The sequence below is a fragment of the Aricia agestis genome, chromosome 7, assembly GCF_905147365.1.
Source record: "Aricia agestis chromosome 7, ilAriAges1.1, whole genome shotgun sequence".
NCBI lineage: Eukaryota > Metazoa > Arthropoda > Insecta > Lepidoptera > Lycaenidae > Aricia > Aricia agestis.
The window spans coordinates 6,059,610-6,074,766 of NC_056412.1; the positions used below are offsets into that span (position 1 = coordinate 6,059,610).

At 39.8% G+C, this 15,157-nt stretch overlaps 1 protein-coding gene across 1 annotated transcript in view; it reads right to left on the reverse strand.

Annotated features, from left to right (window-relative positions):
- LOC121729034 overlaps positions 1-15,157 on the reverse strand; it is a 51,854-nt gene that overhangs the window by 25,126 nt on the left and 11,571 nt on the right. Inside the window, exons 11-17 of the mRNA XM_042117421.1 lie at positions 9,916-10,181; positions 5,202-5,390; positions 4,593-4,717; positions 4,382-4,494; positions 3,970-4,138; positions 3,547-3,698; positions 330-583 (exon numbers count right to left, since the gene is read on the reverse strand). Coding sequence (XP_041973355.1) covers positions 330-583; positions 3,547-3,698; positions 3,970-4,138; positions 4,382-4,494; positions 4,593-4,717; positions 5,202-5,390; positions 9,916-10,181 — 1,268 coding nt within the window. The remainder of the gene's footprint in view (positions 1-329; positions 584-3,546; positions 3,699-3,969; positions 4,139-4,381; positions 4,495-4,592; positions 4,718-5,201; positions 5,391-9,915; positions 10,182-15,157) is intronic.

Here is a 15,157-nt window from a genome sequence, read left to right on the forward strand (position 1 = left end):
GGGACCTTGGTTTTGACGCCCCTAAAGATGGCAATTTAGCGCCCCTAGTTGATGGCGCCCGTGTGCATTGCACACATTGCACATATTATGGTAGTAGGGGAATACAGCCTAGTCACTCAAGAACACGCCAGCTTTAAATCGGTGTTAAAATTTTTGCAATCGGACCAGTAGTTTCAGATATTACCTCCTACAAACAAAAAACAAACTTTACCTCTTTATTATGTTAGTGTAGACTGTAGATATACATTATACAATCAACGGCATGAAATAAAAAATCCAATTCCACTTATTTCTCTATAAATTCTGAAAATTATCAATTATAGGTAATGTTTGTTGAGAAACTCCCTGATGATATCGTTAACTTTATCCGGGTTCTCCTGTTGCACGAAGTGTCCGCAGTCGTCTACCACGGTGAACTCTATGTGCCTGTAGGAGCGCTTCATAGCCCCGTGCAGTGACAGACTCAGCGCGGGGTCGTCGGCCGCGGCGGCGACGAGGAACGGCACGTTGTCGTCGTGCCAAACTTCTGGCAAACCGTAGTTGAAGTTGGCACGGTAGTAGTTCAACGGCGGTGTGAAGGCATCTAAAAAATTGTGTATGAAACTTTACCTAGGGCGCTCCCATACCGGAAACATTCTCGTAAACTTTCGACTTTCCGACTCGAGCGAAGGTAAAAGAAGAAGAGCAACTCCGTTGCGCCTAAATTCGTTTATCGCGCAGGAACCGTACATTTTTCCGGGATTAGAAGTATCCTATAGATGTCCTTTTTTTGAAAGTATACTTTCAAAAATATGTCTTGGGCTGAGTTTAGTGTTACGCCGCACGCGCACCATCAGTGCTGATGGCCCGAGATATGTATGAAATCGAAGAATGCATTTTTAAATAACTAAAACTATATTTTACAAGATTTTAGCAGCGATGTCGACGGTCAGGGAACGGTCAGCTCAACAGTAAAATCAACCTTGATTATTTTGTCCTGAAGGCAGGTCATTGTAGCCCTGACGTCACTGCGACCCTTGAGAATCTATTGTGACTCCTTCGCATTAGAGTACCGTCCCCAACCCAATGCTGCTCAGAAATCGAACGATATGTATGGGGATGATGCTACAAATTATCATTCCGACCTCTGTAGTGCCAACTGGCGGCAGATTTCGTCCCTGGTTTGGTTCATCTCCCAAAAAAGCTTCTCGCCGGAAGCAGGGGGCTTACCAATCCTGGGCCAACGCAGTGTCTGCTCGGGATTTAAATACCAGCATTTATAAAAAGGAGTACAACCTTGCCTCTAGGTCCCTCAAGAAAGAGATTACTCGGGCAAAGCAACAGCACGTCAACAGAATTGGCAAGAGACTTGAGTGCCTCCCCTCGGGAACCCGTGCATTCTGGTCTCTGGCCTAAGCTATTGAAGGAAATTTCTGCAAGCCAACCCTACCATCCCTACACGTAGGAAATGGATCGTTGGCCCAGGACGCACAGGACAAAGCCGATCTTCTGGGCAAGCTCTTTACGTCAAACTCGACCCTGGATGACGGGGGGCAGAAACCGCCGACCATACCGCGATGCACGAGCAGCATGTCGGATATTCGGTTTAATCAACGCTCAGTGCGAAAAGCCCTCTGTTCCCTTGATATCCAAAAGTCGAGTGGGCCTGACGGAATCCCGCCTATTGTGTTAAAAAAGTGTGCTCCAGAGTTGGCTCCGGTCTTGACGCGTCTTTTTCGGCTCTCCTATTCCAATGGCATCGTCCCGGCTTCCTGGAAGACAGCCTTGGTGCACCCGATCCCCAAAAAAGGTGACCGCTCAAATCCTTCCAACTACAGACTAATCGCTATAACCTCTCTCTTCTCGAAGATAATGGAATCCATTATCAATAGCCAGCTTCTTCGATACTTGGACGGCCAGGGATTGCTAAGCGACAAACAATACGGGTTCCGTAAGGGTCGCTCGGCTGGTGATCTCTTGGCATACCTGACTCATCGTTGGGCTCAGGCAATTGAGTCGAAGGGAGAGGCATTGGCTGTTAGTTTGGACATTGCGAAGGCCTTTGATCGGGTTTGGCATAAAGCGCTGCTATCAAAGCTCCCATCATACGGGCTGCCCGAGAAATTATGTAAGTGGGTCACTAGTTTCTTAGCAGACAGAAGCATAAAGGTCGTAGTTGACGGCGAATGCTCGGAAACTCAGTCTGTTAATGCTGGTGTCCCTCAGGGCTGTGTACTATCGCCTACTCTATTCATACTGCATATCAATGACATGTTACAAACCAACGGCATTCATTGCTATGCGGATGATAGTACAGGTGATGCTGTATATACCGGCTCCCCTAATATTTCTCGGCAAAATGTCACTGAGAGTCGAAACGAACTTGCGTCTAAGGTGGGGAATTTATTGGAGAAGGTCTCTGAATGGGGTAGACGTAACTTAGTCCAATTCAACCCCACCAAGACACAAGTCTGCGCGTTCACCACTAAAAAGTCACCAATGGTCGTTTATCCTCGTTTCGAGGGCACATCTTTAACCATCTCCCCTAGCATTGAGATACTTGGCGTCAACATATCGAGCGAAGTCCAGTTCCGATATCATCTTGAGGGTAAGGCCAAATTAGCCTCGAAGAAGCTTGGTGTACTTAACAGAGCGAGACAGTACTTCAGTCCGGACCAACGCCTACAACTCTACAAGGCGCAGGTTCGGCCTCATATGGAATATTGTTCTCATCTCTGGGCAGGGGCGCCAAAATACCAACTGCTCCCTCTGGATCGTATCCAACGAAGGGCTGCTCGAATTGTTGACTGCCATAGTGTTTCAAACAGCTTGGACCCCCTGGAATTACGCCGAGGTGTAGCTTCACTCTGCACCCTCTATCGGTTGTATCACGGGGAGTGCTCTGAGGAATTGTTCGGAATCATACCACCTGCAACTTTTCGCTATCGTCCCACGCGAAAAACATACCATCCTCATCACCTTGATGAGTGGCAATCTTCCACAGTGCGTTTTTCGCGTAACTTTCTGCTGCGCACTGTAAAACTCTGGAATGAACTGTCACCAGCAGTATTTCCAGAGCGATACGACCTGCAAACCTTCAAGAAAAGAGCGTATTCCCTCTTAAAAGGCCGGCAACGCACCTGCAGCTCTTCTGATGTTGCGAGTGTCCATGGGCGACGGTAGTTGCTTACCATCAGGTGACCCGTTTGCTCGTTTGCCCCCTTATTTAATAAAAAAAAAAAATTCCTCTGTGGATGAGTATTTGTAGCGAACAACTACCGAGGTGCAAGTTTCTGCTCTGTAGTAGAGCAGGATTGTCGAGGAAAAGCCTAGGTGTATAGGACATGTCTCGTCCTCCTCCTCGCAGAATCTGCAAGTCGTTATGCTACTAACACCTTTTCTGTTCACGTGCTTATTAAGCTTGTAGGCTTCTGGTAAAGTATCTTAATTGGTTCCTATACCCATGGTACAACAACTCTAATATTATGTGTGTCCCAAAAATCCGTAGTTAATTTTACCACACGTTATATAATTTGAAAATGTACTTCTATGAAGATCTTCACTTACCCTTCTTACTGTAGTAGTATCGGAGGCAGTTGACATCTTCCAATTCCGTCCCTTTATTGGCTCTCGTCATCATGACGTCTTTGAAGAACCTCAAGTCGCCCATCCTCAGTATCGCTTCGGGCACCCACGGCGCCCGGAACATGAAGACATACCTCGGAAGAGAAAACAAAATAAAAAACAGCTCCCGATTCAAACTTCTCATAAACGGAATGCAATATATGAGTATATGAATGGATCAAATCACTGGAAGCTGCCCACAGTCTATCAATAAAATATAAATATGATGGATAAATCCAATCTTTTTGTACAGAGCGGGCTGATGACGATGACGATAAACCCACTATAGTGACAGTGTGGACTCAGCAAGAGCAATAAAATCACCTCTGCAGAACAAATAGTTCTCAACAATGTTGGTTTACTTACAGAGACATCCAGAACTGCTGCGAGGAGTTCCATATCCTGTCAAACCAGGCTTCTATGGAAGCGCTCGCGAATATGATCACGGCATCACACACTTCGGGGTGCGTGTCTCTAAATCTGCTGGTGACAAGACCGCCCCAGTCGTGAGCGACTATGGTACATTTCTTCACACCTGAATATAAATAGGTCATTTATCACAAAGATCAGAGACGAATCTGAAGATAATTCTTCTTAGTCGTGCGTAGTTTCTGTGCGCCTGGGAAAGTTGCCCTTTACTCCGGTAACTATATTACCGCATTATTTCTTCTTCTCTTAGGGCAGTTATTATATTTTCATCAAACACAAACTTATTTAAATTTATTAATTGTAAAATACTTAAATAGTTTTTTGATGTTGTTACGTTTACTGTACGTACCCAACTGACGAATGAAGTCCCTTATATCCTCCACCAAAACCTCAACTTTGTACGAGGATAACCCTTTAGGTTTGTCTGATTCTCCGTAACCCCTCATGTCGATGGAAATACATCTGAAAAATTAAACCAATATTTTTATAATATACACCTTACACCTACAATACTGTGTACGATCTATGTGTTTTAAAGTCAGTTGAAAATGTTACGTTACCTGTAATACTTGTTGAAGTGAACAATTTGGTGCCGCCACGAGTACCATAGCTCTGGAAATCCGTGGATGAACAGCACCAGCGGTTTGGAAGGATCCCCACTTTCCACATAATGCACTTTTACATTCTGAAAGTTTAAAAATACACATGAGATGAAAGCGCACTAGATTGTATGTATGAACTGCACTGGCGCGCGCTGCGGAAACTGCTGTCGTCTTGTAAGAAGCCTAAGCCCGGGCGCGCATTAGCGGCCAAGCCGCAGCGGCCTTGCCGCGGCGGCCATCTAGATAGATACCTTAGTATGAAACCGCCATAGACCACGCGCACCTGGCTGCAACGCAACCAGCGGCCACACCATACTTTCGATGGCCGCCGCGACCTGGCCGCTAGTGCGCGCCCGGGCTAAGGGTCAATTCAGACCACAACGGCGCAACGCGACGCATTTCTAAAGTATCGGGAATCCGGAATCGTAGATTATTTGGGTTAAACCCAGCAAAATCGGTTCAGCGGTTCGGGTGTGAGAGGTAACAGAGAGACAGACAGACACACTTTCGCATTTATAATATTAGTATGGATTATGTACAGTTTGTTAATGTGTACACTGTACTTACATTGGCTTTAATATATTTATGCGTTCCATATTTCGGTTCCTGCAGCCTAGACGGCGGTTCTTTTTCGCTCACATGAAATGGATTCTTAAACGGACTCTTTATGAGATTCCTTATAAGAGATAAGAGGAAAAACACGCTTGAGAACACCACTGTCAATATATTCGCTAAAATAAAACGTTTTATATTCATTTTCGTATTTTATAACACAGTATATTATACCGCAAGGATAACCAATCAACTGAGTATTATCAGGTCTGGTGTCAGACTCAGAACGGTATAAATTATACTATAACTACTTGTACTATTATCTATTCTGTGCTATGACTCACCAATTAATTTATCCTCACTATCATGGGTCTATGGAACGTATCTATATGTATTTAATTCGTCTACTGTACACGATTGCAATTCTTCTTGCTACTTCTTATAGTAATAATTTATGCAGGGTATAACAAAACTATGTGATAATATTACTTAAGGCGTGTACAAGGAGTTCACTGTGAAGCGCTAAAAGAGCAACTTTTTTTCAACTTTTGTATGGGCAAACTCATGAGTCATGAGGCTCCGGTCGAGCGCATGCCAATACAAATCACAAAAAACAGTTGCAACTTTCACAGAGAACTCCATACAGGGACTAACCCCGCGGGACTCCCCCAGCGACACCTCTCCTGCCTCAAGCCGCAGCTCTGTCAATGTTGCCGCCCCGGTGCACCGTGCGTGTGACCATTTTGAGGGGCCCATTCAAAGAGTTGGCGAGTCACCGTCTGCCAACTTCTCACATGTTTCCACGTTGTATCGGCAGACGCCATAGTCCTTTCATAGTCCCAGTTACCCAGTCCACTAGCACCTCACCCCCATAGCCTGATATCATTTTAATTACATTCCTGCAATAGTCCTACACTTGCCGCTGGCTCTCCTTGGTCGTACCAAGGAGAGCGTCCCGATTTTGGCGGGACGTCCCGATTTTTTCATCAAAATTAAATGTCCCGCGCGGGACATGCTCAGTCCCGCTTTTTGGGGACAGCCCGAACGTACGTGCAGCGTGCTGAGAAAGAAAAGTGCGTAATGAAGATAAGAGTGTGGGAGGTAGAGGGGTGGATTTTCTTTGCCTACTTTAGCTATCTATTGTCACGTAAACGTTATTTTAACACAAATAAAAAGATAAAGATTCAAAAAACTTTTGACTTCATACCTATTTTTACTTTGTCCCGCTTTTGACTGAAGAATCCCGCTTTTTGACTCAAAAAGTTCCCAAGTCCCGACTTGGCACAAAAAAAATCTGGCAACGCTGGCGGACAGGGAGAGTCGCCGGCCAGTGTCACATAACATTTATATTAAAACAGTTTAACGGGCCTCTACGTGTTGGCTTCGGCTCCACGCATGCATTCCAAAGGTCCGGGACTTAATTGCCCGAGAGCAAGGAATACTAATAATAGTAAATTACTTATCGCAAAAAACGGTAAAACACGTTAAAAACTCGCATAAATACAAATCATGTGATTTCCGTCAAGGCTGCGTTGATGACATACCTAGCAGATTCAAACTTAAATCACGATGCTGATCTGATATAAATCTTTTTTTACATTTATGGAGAATGCGTTCTTAATTTTTTACGTTTGATCTTGTGTTCGCTAGCAAACCTTAGATGCGTTTGTTTGGATGGCGTCATCCAAACTGCTACCTCTTCACATTGAAAGCTGCTGAAGCAAATCATAGGGGCAATAATTTTAATCCCGAAAAGAATAAGAAAGTTTTTATTCCGAAAAATGTTTGTTGATCCCATAGATCCCTACCCAATAGTATCGGAGGTAGTTAACATCTTCGAATTCGTCCCCTTCTTTGCTCTCATCATCTTGTCGTCTGTGAGGAATCTCGAGTTGCCTATCCTCAAAATCGCCTAAGGCACCCACGGAGCTCGAACAATGAAGACATCCCGTAGAGAGGAAAAAAATCCTTAAATGAAGTGTACATCGAATTGCGAAAAGACATATTATTCAACAAGGAGCCATTCCAAATTCTAATAACAGTATTTTAAATTTTAAAAAGATAAAACGGACTTCAAAATTGTACGTAATTAAGATAGTGAATTAAGAATTAAAACTGCCTATCTCAAAAACAAATATCGATTTTATTATACTAACGATAAGGTTTAATTTCCCAAACAAAAGGGATGTTTTTTAAGTTTAAAGTTTTTTGTTCGCAGCGAAAAAATATTAATTCCCTGCTTAATAATCCAACCTCCACGATTTGGTTATTGTGTGCTTGTTTGGTCAACCTCCAGCTATATAGCCAATCACAGCTCGCTATTAGACGTGACGTAGCGTTGAAGTGGTAACTTGAACAAAGAAACACTGCGGGGCTAAAATGGTAACTTTTAGCAATTCCTCTCAATCAATTCAGCGACGATATTACGAGCAGTATCGTCGGTGATTCATCTAATTTTGTAAAATAACGTCCTACGTCAATGGCAATTCAATTCATTAGCAGATTCATAATTGAAACTGTATTGCCATTCTGAAAAAAATAAAAACGAACATGACCGGTTTTTTTTCTACATTTATTTATGATTTTATGAATGATCCACGAAATATTTGATATGATTGTTATATTTTATGTATTAAACTGTACATTTATTGTATATTTGTTCATTAAAATCATTTTTAATGTCATTTAATAATTTCACCATAATCTTCAAATATCGTTATATTTTCGTAACGTTTCTGCCGCAAGGGCATCTATGCCCATATAACAATATGAAAATTTAACCGATACTTGAAATTATTAATTATATGGAAACATAATATGGTGATTTTGATTTAAAGAGAAGTATCCTAAGCATATGCTACCAAAAAGTAAGATTTTGCACCAAGGTATGCTATGGTTCCGAAGATACTAAGAGAACTCCGGATTCCTTATAGATAAAAGTTTGGGGGTTCCGGCGTTGTTTTACGAAGAAAGCATATTATTATGCTACTATGTAAATTACATTCATCATCATCATCATCACTAACATCACACCATAGACCAATTATACGTAAGACTCTTGAATCCCATAAAAAACAGCGTGTCTGCAGTTTTTAGTTCTTATCTGAACGATAGATGGCGTTGAGTGTATCAAATTAGCCTAACAAATAAAAAACACAATAAATAAATGCACCATCTAGTAGACCTTTTTTAAAACACGTTCACAAACTGCAAAATTCTCCCAAAGATGTCGCTGATTAATTTTAATCGGAAATGACATTTATTAAAGCTTTCTTAACTCTTTTAGTTTTTGTCTCTTTTAAAATATCTATATTTTTTTATAAATATAGATACTAAAAAAAATGATTTTTTTTTATTTCGTCGGCGGGATTCGAACCCGCGACTCCCGGCTTGAGCTACCAATGCGCTCATCCATCTGTTTTTCTGACATTATGTATTTCTATTGCCGCTATAATACTAAATACTAAAAACAAAATAAATTAAATATTTAAGGCGGGCTATATGTAGCTTCACTCTGCATCCTCTATCAGTTGTATCACGGGGAGTGCTCTGATAAATTGTTCGGAATCATACCTCCTGCAACTTTTCGTCATCGTCCCACGCGAAAAATATACTTACCATCCTCATCACCTTGATGAGTGGCAGTCTTCCACCGTGCATTTTTCGCGTAACTTTCTGCCGCGCACTGTAAAACTCTGGAACGAACTGTCACCAGCAGTATTTCCGGACTTATACGACCTGCAAACCTTCAAGAAGAGAGCGTATTCCCTCTTAAAAGGCCGGCAACGCACCTGCAGCTCTTCTGATGTTGCGAGTGTCCATGGGCGACGGTAGTTGCTTTCCATCAGGTGACTCACGACTCCCAAAATTACGCTCGTTTGGCCTCACCCTGAGGGTTCCTTGTTGACTACGGAACCCTAAAATATGCGTCATGTCGATTTTTTTTTATGAAATAAGGGGGCAAACGAGCAAACGGGTCACGGTTCACTGAATAATTTTAATCAACAATCTTGCACGTAAATAAATAGTACGAGCACACCCGCGTGCACTGTGCAGTGTTTGCTGTAAATAAGAACAAGTATGACATGTCCGTGTTCGCGTGGAATGGCGCGTAATTTCAAACGCGGTACAAGACGGTAAGTATAGATGTCCGCATCTGGCACAGTAAAATTTAATACAGACAGACAGACGGCCTGACAGACCGAAACTATAAGGGTTCCTTGTTGACTACGGAACCCTAAAAAGTAGGTAAGCACAAATCTTGCAAAAAAACTTTGGTGCTCGAAGTTGGGCTTTGAGTGAGATTTCGTGCGTCTACTAACATGAACGGAAGGTGTCGCGTCGAACTGGCATCGTTGCATACCAAAAATTACCGTTAAAAATATCAGTATTAATAACGTTATTTTTATACCTATTGTTATGAAATTAAAGACAAAACCAAGGAATATTTGGTTTTATTCCAAATAAATTATTGTACATATTTGTCAGTATGAAAAGGTATGACAATAATAGTTGTTGACATTAATAGACAATTTGAGAGGTGCTGAAGAAGGTCTTAATGTACACTAAATTCATCCGGCCTTTAGAATTAACGAGGAACATAGTGCTTGAGATAATCTGGAGTTTTTCTTTGTCTTCCAGATCTTCTTGTCCGATCTCGCTCCTCATTGCCAGTTATAGTTTCCTCTGAGCTAATTCCCGGGTGTGAAGAAGGAGCTTCTTGAAGTACTTCTTCATCTTGGCGTGGTGAATCAGAATCAAAATCCTCCGTGTTCTGGTGTGATGAATCTGCTTCCATCCGTACTTCGTCAACTTCGGCATTACCATTTGAACTCAATGGTCTCGTCTCCATTTCTAGTTGTGGTTCCAGGACGGTTATTGGAGTTTGAGGAAGTGGTGCTAAATGTTTGTTAGATATGGTAGCCTCCCGCCCGTCTGCTAGTCTTACGTAAGAATACTGAGGATTAGCTTCGATCAATTCCACTTCTTCTACGTCTGGGTCATATTTAGAGTGTTTTGTATAATTCTTCTTTAAAACAGGGCCAGGGTTTAGGAGCCACGTTGGAAGAGATTCACCGTTAGCACTCCGCCGAGGGTGTTTAAAGAACCTCTCGTGAGGGGTCATGTTTGTGGACGTACACAGTAGTGATCGAATGGAATGTAAAGCGTTAGGAAGAACGTGTTCCCAATGGCCAATATCCATTTGTTTCGACTTCAGGATCAGTCTTATCGTCTTCCATAATGTTCCATTTAACCGCTCGACTTGTCCATTCCCTTGAGGATTGTATGGAGTAGAACGACTACACGCTACACCATTCATCACTAAGAAATCTCTCAGTTCTTTCGACATAAACGCTGCACCTCTATCTGAATGGATATAATGTGGTGTCCCATACATCTGAAATAAATCCTTAAAACATCCTATTACAGTCGTAGCGGATACGTCTTTAGTGATGTATGCAAAAGGAAAGATACGATCAATTCTATATTAGGTAGAGGATACGCATCTAATTCAGTGAATCGATTAATCGTCAGTGAATAGTCTATCACGAGACGTTTACGATGAGTAGTACTTGTAGTAACCAACACTTGTGCTCGCCAAGGAGAATTAGTTGGCTCGATCACGCCATCCTTCAAAAGTTTCTCGATTTCATTTTCAATAAATATTGTATCAGCTTCTGAGTGTTTCCTAGATTTAATTGCTATGGGCTTCACATTTTCAGAGAGGTTAGCAAAAAGTGAGACTTCAGGAACAGAAGCTGCTATGACATTGCATATTTTAAGAGGTTTCTTTGTACCTCCAAAGGTAAGTTCGACTGACGAGTGGTCGCTTAAGATATCATGTCCAGTTATAATATCAGAGCAAAGTGAGTTAAGAATATAAAGAGGTTTACGTCTGTAGAAATGTTCATTCATTTTAAGATCTACGAAGCACATCCCCTTTACACACGAAGTGTTATTTTTGGAGGCTAAAGTTACATTTTCGTTCCAGGGAATGCGTTTTAATTTCAGTTCTTGAACGAGATTCTCGTCTATAAAGCTAGTAGAGCTTCCGCTATCTATGAGAGCATCGGCTCTGTGATTATTGATAGATACAACTATAGTAGTCTTTTTCAAGCTCATAGGAGAGGCGGCAGATATAGCTCCTAGTAGTTCATTTTCCGATACGGCATTAGACGAAGTCCCGACTCTTTCACCCTTGCATACCTTGGCATAATGGCCCTTCTTGTTGCAATTGGTGCATGTGACATTTAAAGCGGGGCATTTTATGCGTTGGTGGACATGGCCACCGCAAAAAAAACATTTCTTTTGGTGAAAAGTAGTCGTCGTTCTCTCAATATTATTGAAATCCATACTAGTAATTTTGTAGTCTTTAGAGTTATTGTTTGCCAGTTCAATGGAAAGGGCTTTATTAACGGCCTGATCTAAATTTATATCTAAACTTTGTAATAATTGTTGTCTGATCTCATTTGAATTAATCCCAGCAATAAATGCGTCACGTATGTATTCACTTTTGTGAGTTTGAGCATCTACAGCTTTAAAACAGCAACTTTGGGCGCGTTGCTGGAGCGTGCGCAAGAAATCTGAAATGCTCTCATCTGGTTTTTGTACAGATCTTAACAGTATATATCTGGCATGAACCTTATTCTTTTCTTTAATATAAAGTTTGTCTAATAGTTTAATGGCCGAAACATAATCTTTCGCTTCACGAACGTGAATATAAACATTGTAAGATAAATTGTTTAATAGTAACCTTAGCTTGGTTTCTTCCGAAAAAGTTTCTTTTCCCATGCCTTCGCTAAGATAGTTTGAGAATGTCGTTTTCCAGTGTTCATACTTTAATTCAGCATCCGGAGTGCCGGGTTCGACTTCGAACTTATCTGGCTTTAGTAGTTGCGCAATTGTAGACATCGCAGATGATATTTTTTATTTGGAATAAATTGTTATGAAATTAAAGACAAAACCAAGGAATATTTGGTTTTATTCCAAATAAATTATTGTACATATTTGTCAGTATGACAATAATAGTTGTTGACATTAATAGACAATTTGAGAGGTGCTGAAGAAGGCCTTAATGTACACTACACCTATAGGACATAGATATCTAAAAATGTTACCCACAGACTTGTATGAATATTAACGAAATGTGTCGCGTCAAACTGGCAACGTCGCATACCAGAAAATAACGATATTTTTACCGGTAATAATAACGGCATTTTTTAAACTATATTAAAATGTTATGTTACCGTTAAGCTACCCTTATAAAAATAACGGTACGTAACGGTAATTTTTCTAGTAATCGATAACGTTATGAAGCCATGCTATATGCTGGCAACATTTTTACTTTAGTCATGTTTGTATACAAACTTCAAAGTTTTGAAACCGACTTTGTAATTTTAAATTTCTTTAGTTAAACAATTTCTATAATGTATTACGACATAAGAATAGTTCTAAGATCAAAGATGACGTTTATAGTAACATTTGATGATTGTGCTATTTGACAGAAAGGCAATTCGGATTTATTGGACCATTTTTACGACTTTTCGGATTTATTGGACCATTTTTACGAATTGCTTAGTACGAATCATTAAATGAATTGCATGTTAAGAGAAGTTTAAAAATGAAGTTTAAAAATTTTAACATTTAACACACCAATTTATCGCACGAGAAACACCCCTATGCTTAGTGTGCCTTCGCATCGTACATCTTATGGCCAAAATGCTGTACTTACAAGAGTTGCAAAAAGTTACAATAAATACTTTTCTGAAGTTGACATTTTTGTTGGAAATAAAAAATCTTTTATGAACAAAATAAAAATCATTTTATCTGGTGAGAGCGCTCATTAATTTCATCTTAATTTATTTTAAGTATTATTTTATGACTTTGCATGTGATATACCTATTGCTGCTAGAAAGTTATATAAGTAATAATAATTAGTGCAAACTGAGTCAAAGTTATTTTTGGTTGTAATAGTTTCTATATTATTATCCATAACATAATAAGTATGTATTGTAGTGTGACTAAACCATATCTTACCTCAACGCAACATTCCATGAAATGGTAGTGAGGCAATCTAAGTTTTTTTTTTCTTCTCTACCCTCTCTTATATTATTTCTTTGTTTAAGTACATTGTATTAGTTAAATTTATGTAATAGTAATTAGATATTTTAAAATGATGTGTGTTTATACTTAGATATTCTAATTAAGTCGGTTTAAGCTTTAGTTTAGTATTTAAGCTGTATTTAAGTAGGTAACTTTAATTGACCTTCTAGTTAACTATACACTGTTTATTTAAATAGTTAGTTTTAAGGTTGTAGTTATCTTAATAAAAAAAAATTAAAAAAATAAAAAAAATGAATCGTAAATGATTCATTGTATGATTCAACTAAGCGATCATTTTAGCCCCGCTGACCGATTATTTTGCAATTTGTGCTAAGTGCAATGCAGTTTTGTTTTAAGTCCACATTCGTAATTTTATTCGTGGTTTTTAATTCAAACTTCAATTTAAACTTAAAAATAAACTAGTGATTTTGAAGAAGTAGTTTTTGATTCCACTTATAAACATATAAACATAGTAATTTAAGTAATTGGTCGCCTTACGCTTGCATCACAAAAATAAACTTAAAAACCTGTCTTGTGAAAAAGGTAGATCTCTGCCACATCAATTAGCTTAATATCCACTAATAATGTGTGTTATCCCTTTCATTAACAGGAAGAATGAAGGAAATACTACGACTGATTAACATTAACGATATACTATGTTATCTTTGACGATACATCCCTACTTAAAAATACGATAATAATTTTATAGTCTTTTTTACGACTTTTTATAGGTAGTCGTTTAAAAAATATTACCAGTATTCTTTGTTAAAGTGAACAAGTTGGTGCCACCACGAGTACCACAGTTCTGGAAATCCGTGGATGAACAGCAGCAGCGGAAGGATCCCCACTTTTCAGATTGTGTAAAGGCCCCGCAGCGCGCTACACCGGAATGGCAGCGGCGAGGCGAGCACTTTCAGTGTCATATGATTTTAAAATCTTCATTATTGTAATATATAGTATCGCTTGAAAAATCTACGGCCGCCTGTGGCCGCTCGTAGCAGCTCGTGGCCGCTGGCGGCCGCGATTTCTCTAGCGGTACCAACAAAATATAACAGATTAGTAACAGATACAAGGATGGTAACGCTGAATTGCTACTTCATTGATATGTCGCAGCTAACTGCGATGGCGTTGTACAGTCAAAGGGCTAGCTGTTTGATTGAACGGCTATTTAAACCAGTTCGTTGCGACAGATATATATTTTTAGGCGGAAGAAAACATTTCAATAACATGAAGATATTATTAATTTTTATTATTATTATTACACAAAACACAAAAATACATTATTTTCGCTCATGAAATATTATATAAAATAACTTTCATCATCATAGGATCAAGAATATTGGACTAGATATTACTCGTCTAAGTACTCACATACGGTTTTGCTCGATAGTTTTTACTCCAAATCGAAGGAAATGACATATTTGACATATTTAATTCCATCGGGCCGGCTCGAGCCTCGAAGCGAGCCTTATGGTAGAACTAGATGTCCCGCGCGGCTTCGCCCGCGTAAATTGGGATGTTACGGAAACCGTACATTTTCCCATAAAAATAGCTTATGTCCCTACTCTCTTCACGTGGTCTACTCTATATCTGTGCCAAATATTGCCATAAAAATTTCTCCAGTAGTTCGTGAGATAAACCCTTTCTAATATTTCCCCCGTTTTCCCCACATTTTCCTGAGTTTCTTTGGTCGTATTAGTCTTAGCGTGAATTATCACGCTAAGATACATATAATATAGCCTATAAAATAAAAAAATAAAAATAATTTATTTTCAGACAACAAAGTCCATATTATAAATAATTCTTGTGACATTAAAATTAAGTAACAGATAATCAAGATGCAGCTCATCTTGCTACCCTGACATGTA